This window comes from Gamsiella multidivaricata, assembly GCF_025024155.1.
Source record: "Gamsiella multidivaricata strain RSA 2152 chromosome Unknown BC939scaffold_13, whole genome shotgun sequence".
NCBI lineage: Eukaryota > Fungi > Mortierellomycota > Mortierellomycetes > Mortierellales > Mortierellaceae > Gamsiella > Gamsiella multidivaricata.
The window spans coordinates 123,283-131,689 of record NW_026251721.1 but is presented as its reverse complement, the minus strand read 5'-3'; the positions used below and the strand labels follow the sequence as shown (position 1 = coordinate 131,689).

General features: G+C 48.6%; 2 protein-coding genes across 2 annotated transcripts; both read right to left on the bottom strand.

Annotated features, from left to right (window-relative positions):
* Window positions 1–2,571: 2,571 nt before the first annotated feature.
* BC939DRAFT_442747 (uncharacterized protein) lies at window positions 2,572–4,778 on the bottom strand. The gene is made up of 3 exons (XM_051554434.1): window positions 4,180–4,778; window positions 3,277–3,481; window positions 2,572–3,138 (listed from the first exon to the last, which is right to left on the bottom strand). Exons 1-3 carry the CDS (start codon window positions 4,412–4,414, stop codon window positions 2,646–2,648), a joined length of 933 nt encoding a protein of 310 aa, XP_051415084.1. The 5' UTR covers window positions 4,415–4,778; the 3' UTR covers window positions 2,572–2,645.
* Window positions 4,779–5,097: 319 nt separating this feature from the next.
* On the bottom strand, window positions 5,098–8,260 carry BC939DRAFT_442746 (uncharacterized protein). Its single transcript, XM_051554433.1, has 5 exons — window positions 7,665–8,260; window positions 7,450–7,528; window positions 6,972–7,087; window positions 6,722–6,817; window positions 5,098–6,610 (listed from the first exon to the last, which is right to left on the bottom strand). Exons 1-5 carry the CDS (start codon window positions 8,010–8,012, stop codon window positions 5,393–5,395), a joined length of 1,857 nt encoding a protein of 618 aa, XP_051415083.1. The 5' UTR covers window positions 8,013–8,260; the 3' UTR covers window positions 5,098–5,392.
* Between the last annotated feature and the right edge of the window lie 147 nt (window positions 8,261–8,407).

The following is an 8,407-nucleotide window of genomic DNA, read 5'->3' as shown; positions in this document are numbered from 1 at the left end:
AAACAAAAAGCTCGGTCGCGAAGGAAAAAAAAGAAAGGGGGAGTACCGTGTCCTTTCCTTTATAACAACAGCTGCAGAGATCAGGATTCAGCATGCCATTGTTAATCGCGAGTTTTGTCCGCTCTGTCCCCTATTCACTACCTCTCTCCGCAACCGATTTCGACTACAAGCTCTTGTCCGCTCCCAAAAAATTTCATCAAATGAACGGTCTACTGTGTTTTGAACTGGCTGTTGCAAGTAAAGTTCGATGTCGCTCCGAGGGAGAATCTGGAGACAACAAACCAACGAAGACTCAACAGACAACAACAACAAAAAGCTAATGGCAGTTGTTTACAGGCAATATAACCATGGTTGCACACCCCATCGCCGCCCATGATTATCGCCGGTTGTGCATCGAACTAGCCCTCCGATCAACAATCGTTCCCGACCTTTAAGCCAATCCTACTGCAAATGGCTTTACCGCATCCCGAAAGCCTCCCTCCCACAAATACGCATCCCAAGTATTCCAATGCACATTCACATGCACACATGTGCACGTGCACATATTCACAACGGATGTTTGGAGTTGTATTGTGAAATAATAAAATACCTGTAAAGGACAAAGATTGAGACTAAAGGGCTTCCGCGGTAGCACAGCAAGAGCAGCTCGATAGAGCCAGGATGAATTAATAAAAAGGCGCCCTTTGGTTTACCGCACACAGGTCCCATTTATTGGAGAACGAATAATAACAAAAACATGACCTGAATACATTTTTTTTATTGTGTTCGTGCGTATGAGTTGAGAGCCATATTCAGCTCACTGAATGTTGATCAAAGAAGAGTACAGCACGAAGCCTGGCCTTGTAGCGCCCACTTTCACATCCGTGAACGCGTTATTGAGCAAAAAAAAAGAAAAGAGTCTTCAATCATCCAGCGTTCTCAGTTTCTCAGTATAGACACAATCTGGACGCAAAGTTCTTTCTTACTTTAGCACCTAAAATCAAGTACAGTTGCATGCAGTAACCCTCCGGACACTTGCACACAGGAACTTCTACCCCAAAGTCGCACGACATGGGAGGGCCCACTGTATTTGTATTGCATAGATGAATGCTATGCAGCAAAAACAGCAGTGCTGAAGCACGGGATAAACTATTGATAATCCCTCACCACTTCTTGGAACGGGTACGCACTTTCCGTTACTAGCCTTTGCCTGAAAAAACAACAACACTGCAGCGCTGCAATCAAGGATGATTGACAATACGATAAGTGCATGCTGTTGTTATTTTTCCTGTAGGACTGTACGTACAAAATATACCGCATAACTTCTCCTGCAGCAAATATACCCGATAACCATAAAGATACCCCAGGATATCAGACGCGTGAAGTTCGAAGGAATAATAGATGCGAGAAATGAAAAGATGAAGGAAAAAAAAAACGGACGAAGAGCAAGAACGATGGATTATGCAGCATCTGCTCTCGTGCATAGATTGTACTGTAGTCTATGGGAGGGAGCATCGAAAGCCCCCCTATCCCAAGTCTGCATTTTGAAATCTAACCGGATTGATCATCGGGTTTCCTCCCTCCCCTCCACACATGCATGTTCGGTGCACGTCCATGGGCCCCAACGCCCTCGATGCAACCATCAAACCCCGGCTCTTATAGGAATTTGTAGCGTTTCTAAACCTTAAATATAACGGATTTGGTTGGAAAAAATACTCTCCGTTGGAGCACTCCAATCGTAAGCCCGAACGTTTGGCATCCTTGCATTTCCTAGCCTATACATCAATGTTTCTGTCAATCACTTTGAGTCCACTAATGTTTCCATAAAGTGAAAGAAAGTCTTTTACGCGTCAAACAGTCAAGCAGTAGTTCTGTATGACAATGGGCTGACAGATTTGTAGAATTCTGACGCAGCAGGCGTTTCTCCCGTCTTTGCTAATACAAATGATTGCGCATGGGCTGCTCTAAACACTCATATCGTGTGCGGCGTACGTGCCATTTTTTTTCTTTACACAAATCGATGGCGCATGCCAGACAAGCGGTTTGGATATCGTGTAGATACAGACGCGATGCATTAGATTACCTGTGCTCATTAAAAAAAAAAAAACTCCCCTCCAGAAATAACAATAAGACCTAACACAAACACCGTGCTTGGTGGTTTTGTGTTCAAAATGGGCGTGTGAGAGTTGTGGAGGATCTGGAGAGGGAGTAATCACAGAAGGGACATGCGATGTATTTTTGCTTAGTGATGGTGTCACCTTCGTGGCTCCCACATTCCCTCCAAAAGACATACGTTATAACAACATCCGACATCGCTTTGGACCTTTCCGCCTTTTCCTCCATCTCTCACATGCAAAGCGCGTCGTTGCTGTAAGTAGAAAAACGCTACGAGTTCGTAATAATGCGGGACACGTTCAGAAACGAAAGAAACACTCTATGGCTCCAAATTCTCAGCTCCCTCAACCGCTCACGCCTCTCTTCTCTTTATCCCTCCATCCTTTAAGCAATAGAGTACGATTCAGTCAAAATGAATTCTCAATGGACATCATACGATCGGCGGACCAAATTGGTGGCCGCGCAAAATTAGAGAAGGACGCGTTCATTCTCTTTCAAAGTGAGTATTACGACAAATGTGTTTTTTTATATTAGTTTAGAAAAAAACATCTTTACTTGGAGCCCAGGCTGGGGAAGAGCTCCTGGTCGTCAACGTTGACGGCAGCGCCGCGGGGAGCACCACCGCGGCGAGGGGCAGCGCCGTTGTTGCCGCCACGAGCGCCACGGGCACGGTCACCGCCACGGACACTGCGCTCACCACCACGAGCACCACGGAAGGCACCGCGAGGAGCAGACTGCTCACGGGCAGGCTCGGTGTAGCGAACCTCGATATCCTTGATCAAGACCTTGGCCTCCTTCTTGCCCTTGCGAGACTTGGCAACAGACTCCTTGCCCATCTTAATGAAGTCACCGGTCTCCTCGACCTCGAGGACCTTGGCGTCCTTCCACTGGGAATCATCAGCGCCTGCGTTGGCGGCACGGGCCTCGGGAAGAGCCACCTTGAGGGCCTTGGCGGCCTTCTCAGCCAGGTAGTCGTCAAGAGTCTTGACAACAACCTCCGGCTCAACGGGCTCGGGGGTAGAGGCGACAGCAGTCTCGGCGTTCCTGTTAATCGAGAATGAAAAGAGTGTACAGAAGATTCATTGAATTACTGGTAAGTCGCAAGATCCTGTTTTTAAGCTATTGTACCACAAAGACAGGGCTGTTCATAAGAGGGGAACTATTTTCTGCAAACGGACTTACAACGCAGCATCCTTCTCTCCCTCGAGAGCGGCGATGGCGGGGTCGCCCAAGCGGTTGTTCTCCTTGTTCTCACTCTCGTGGATACCGGTGCCGGAGTGGCGGTCGAGGCCACCATGGCGACCGCCGCGGGGAGCACGGGGAGCACGGGGAGCGCGGGGAGCAGCACCATCACGGGGAACGCGGTCGAAGCGGGGTCCACGGGGAGCTGGCGAAAGAAGAGACAAACCCAAGAAAAGGCACTCATTAATCGCAGCTCTTTGTTGTATTCGAAGGTATTGCAACTGATCCTGTACGCCCCTGTTGAAATATCCTGACCGATAATTATGCGTCTCTAAGAGTCCTGTTCCTGAAGCCGCTAAGCATGAAACACGATGTGCCGTCTCTGGCGCACTCTTATGCTAATGATCCATGGGTTGAAAGAGGTCGCGTATAGGAATCGAGTGTTGTAGCTTAATATCGTATTGCTTCTGAAGGACGTTTTCCGTTTGGTAAATAGACCTGTCGCGACATGCTGCTGAAGGAGATTGATTGGCGGTAAAAGCGCCATATCGGTTCACGACCTCCTGGGTCAACGGTGCCTACTCCAAGAATTTCTCTTGCGTTGCTGGTGCGGTACGTTCGAGTACCCGTTTAGTTATGCGATGAAACCAATCCTGGACACGGAGCCGATTCTAAGTGACGAGCAGGAAGGATGGATCGACAGTTCGAGATGGAAGGTTTCCCCTTGCATCCTGCGATGTCTAACTGCTCCTTCTGCTCTTCCAGGCGTTGATTTCTGATCCCGACCCTTCAAGACGGAATGGCGCTTATTTGGCCTTAGTCCTGAACTCCCTCTGCGCCTGTCCTGAATAGAAGCTGTCCTGATGCTGAAAAACAGGTCCCTGAATATTTTGGAGCGCTTACCACGGTCGTCACCGTCTCTGGGCTTGTTGTTGCGGGCGCCATCCTTACGGGGAGCCTTGTTGTCGACGGGCTTGGAGGCAGCGGCAGCGGGCTTGGCCGCGGGCTTGGCTTCCTTCTTGACAACAGGGATCTGGATCTCCTGATCCTGAGCGTCGTCGTTGAGGAGGTCAAAGATATTTGTAGACGCCATTGCCTGTTCGATAGAAGAGTCGCAGCGAGCGGGTGCCAAGGACATCGAGGTTAATTCACTTTGTTCATCCCAGTCGGTGCCCCTGTGCTGATTCAGTCCCTGGATACAACTCCTGCTGCTTCCATATCAGCTCCTTGAATCCAAAATAACCCAATGATATTAAAAATCCCGTAGGCAGATGACCATCAATGGTGACCAAGTGCTGCCAGTGGTATAGATGGATGGGGTCCGAACTGGCGATGGATGTCAGGATATGTACAATGGATGGGCAATAGCCTTGTATTGGATGTATATCCTGTTGTGTGATGTGTGATTGGCTGATTATGTTGCTGGCGTCCAATATAGAATACTCCTGGGCTATTCATTCCAGCGACATATGCAATGTAGGCGCGCGCACCTTTATAAGAATTTGAAGAGGGAAACCACATTTTACACAACTGAGAGGCATATAAAATAGCATTTTACACGTGATGTAATCGAGTCGGCGAAGTTCCAAAAAAAAATGGCAGCGAGGGTATGCCCAAGAGGCTGAAATAGGCCATTGAAAGTACTCATTAGTATGCGTACGCGTTTAGCGCGGTTTGGAAGATGAGGTCGAAGTTATCAGTGTAAAATCATGATTCAAAAATAATACTGGCGAGAATAGGGCCGTGGAAAGTCCCTGACCATGTAACCGATGTTGCCTATGAGCAATCACGCCGGCGCATATATCCTGCTTTATTGTAGGTGCGGATCAAATTTGTTCGAGGCCGATTCTCATTTCGTAGATCGATGGACTTCAACGGTTCCTCTGCAACGCAATATTCCGAGCAGAAACGAAGTTTTAGTGTTCATAATCAGGGCACGATGGAAAGATAGCAAATGAGAGGAACTTCTGCTTGCTATGAGCACAAAGGGGGCATGCGTTAGTGCCATTGTTTGGTTCACCCCTTTTACCACTGATCTGCTTGTGCTCGATTTCTTCGCTTGCGATGTTCAGTTTTAATAGTGATGATGATTATGCGATTGAAATAGATGTGTGTTCTACATGTGGCCGTCAATACGAATGGTGGGAACGTATTCAGGGTCCCACATCGACTCCTCGATGATGCCCTTCAGACTGACACCCTGGCGTAGCTGGGCACGAGCCAGCCCCTGCTCGTATGCGACTTCGCAGACCCTGGCAGCGACCTCCTTGGAGACTTCACGAAGAGATCCCACACCGGGGAAAAGGGTTCCGTTCTTGAGTTGCTCCTCGGAAGCCATGTTGGCAATCGTGATAGCCGTCTCCATGAACATTTTGCTGGTGACATGAGTGGCACGCGAGACAGTGATGCCGAGACCGAGACCGGGGAATGACATAGCGTTGTTGATCTGGTTAACCTTGCAAATCTTGCCTTTGTACTCAACATCCTTGAATGGGCTTCCACTGGCAAAAATGGCGCGTCCATCGGTCCATTGGAATGCCTGTTCAGCGGAGCACTCTGACTGATGGGTAGGATTAGACAGAGGGAAGACGACAGGCTTCTCGACGCCTTCGGCCATAGCACGGATGGCACCCTCGGTGAAAACTCCAGGTGATCCACTGAGACCCAGAATAACGGTGGGCTTGATAGCCTTGACGACATCCTCCAAGTTCATGCGGTCTTTCATATCCTTCTTGAGGTAACACAGCTGACGTTCATCCAAATTGGCGCGATCGCCCAGGCCAACAGGTGGAGGCTTAGTGCCGTCAGTGGAGCCGACATGAGGGTTACCGATAAGGCCGTACTGGTCTAACATCCAGATTTTGCTGTAGGCCTCCTCACGAGACTTCACCTTGCCCTGTTCGACCATGCAGTCAATAATACCCTCACAGACACCGACGCCGGCGCTGCCGGCGCCCACACAGATGATGCGCTCCTCATTCAAGTGGTCAATTGGCTTGCCGCGGGCCTTCAATGCGGCCAAGACACCTGCCAGGGCGACAGCAGAAGTTGACTGAATGTCATCGTTGAAACAGCAGATCGAATCCCGGTACTTGTGGAGAAGGTTGTACGCATGAGGATATTTGAAATCCTCGAACTGAATAAGTGCGTTGGGATATCTGTTTTGAATGGCGTGAACCCACTCATCCACAAATGAGTAGTATTCCTCTCCTTCTAGGCGACGGTGGCCCATTCCGAGGTAAAGTGGATCGTTCAAGAGCTGCTCATTATTTGTGCCGACATCGAGGACGACGGGCAAGATTGATGTGGGACGGATTCCACCGCCAGCGACGTACTATACGAAACGAATCCAAGCTTTATAGGTTAATATTGATTACCAGCACATCAAGGCTTACGTAGTGTGATCCATTGAGCAGAGCCATAGGCATGCTGTTAAGCATCATACCAGGGAGAGTTTTCCGATGGGGATCTGCATGCCGTTGGCTCCCAAGTCGCCCAGGCCCAAGACGCGGGAGCCGTCTGTGACAACAATGACATCGACCTATGATTACCAAAGATGGGAGCATGCGACAGAAAGTGCACCTGTTTAGTGCTCAAATTTCATTCTTTCAGCAACGTGGAGCACAGGGCACACAAACACAAATATAAACAGCACACAAGGGAAATGTTGTCGACTGATCGCCGCCTATGCATACCTGATCATGGGGCCAGTTATGGACCATAGCCGCCATCTGTCCGCGATCAATTGAGCTGAAGTACATTCCTCTTGAGCGGCGGTAGATGGAATGAAATCGCTGACAGGCCTCACCGACTATTTTTATCACATTCAAACAAACGGAGCAGGTTGTGTTAGAGATGATGCTTCAGCCTCATTGATATCGAATCTTTATGAAGACGGAGATGGAAAAATGTAAGTAAAAATGATAAAGGGCGAGAGCGTAAATAAAGAGGGCGATGATAACGCTCAGAGCATGACGAAGGTCGAAAACAAAAGGGTCAATGAGATGCGGCATTAAAAATCAATGAATAGCAGCCTAAAGGACGACTCGCCATCCATCGATTTTTTTTTTGCCCTCCACTCTAAATCCCCAACATATCGCAGTAGATCAAGTGTAAATAATGCGCGATTAATAGTCCAATGTAAATTGCCCTTTTAACTGTCCATCCTATTACCTGTTGGTGTATAAATAATCTGCGAGAGCTCCTCTAGATTGTCGATCAAGAGGCGGTAGTAGAGAGTCTCATTCCGATCCTAGAACGATGGTGAGGCAAGTAAGCAAAGGAAAAAAAAATTGAGTGACCAATTGCAGCACCTTAGCATGACTACATAGTGAAATGACTCTTTCGAGATTTCGCTTTGAATCCTTGATCCGTTCTCAAACGCATACCTGGAGAGCGGTCATGAAAATGAACTTTTCGAGGGGTGTCCGGCACTCGCGAAGGTTACGGATGATGCGCTGAAGCTGCTTATCCATCTCTTGAGTTCGTGGAGGAACCAGTCCGCGAATGCCGAGACGCTCGCGTTCAGAGAGCGAGAAGGCGGTTCCTTTGGAGAGCAGTGGATCATGGATGACATCCATTCCGTGTTTTGTCGTTGTTTGCACCATGGTCTCCATGCGCAAGTCTGGAAAGGCGGCCAGGGTGGTCAGGGCACGCCTGCTGTAGCTCCTGACCTGGCTGGTAACATATCGTTGTGCAGCAGCGTGCACCGTCTTGAGAGCTGGATTTCTCAACATTATGAACGAGGTGTGAATAGGGGCGAAGGAGGGTTAAGCGGAGCGAGGGAAGCAAGGATGGATCGATCTTATCCCAGAAGAGAAAAGATATGACTGTGGGAGAGAAAAGAGATAGCAGTGGGGAGAGTGAGAGAGGAGTGCGTGTGCAAGTGAAAAGAAAGAGAAGAGAGATATAAAATGTGGAGCAAGTATTTATTTTGTCCCTGTTTGGGAGATAACAAAAACTTCTCAGCAACTGAGTTGAACCTTCGATTGAATGTATTTTGCACCGATACACAAATCATACGAACAATAGGCTTCAGTCTTGTGGCAGTCGTACTCGCGACTCGCGGGCGGGGTTCTTTTAGTCTCCTTTGCCCACCTTGTTCGGTGCTCTCTACTCCACTTTTGATCGC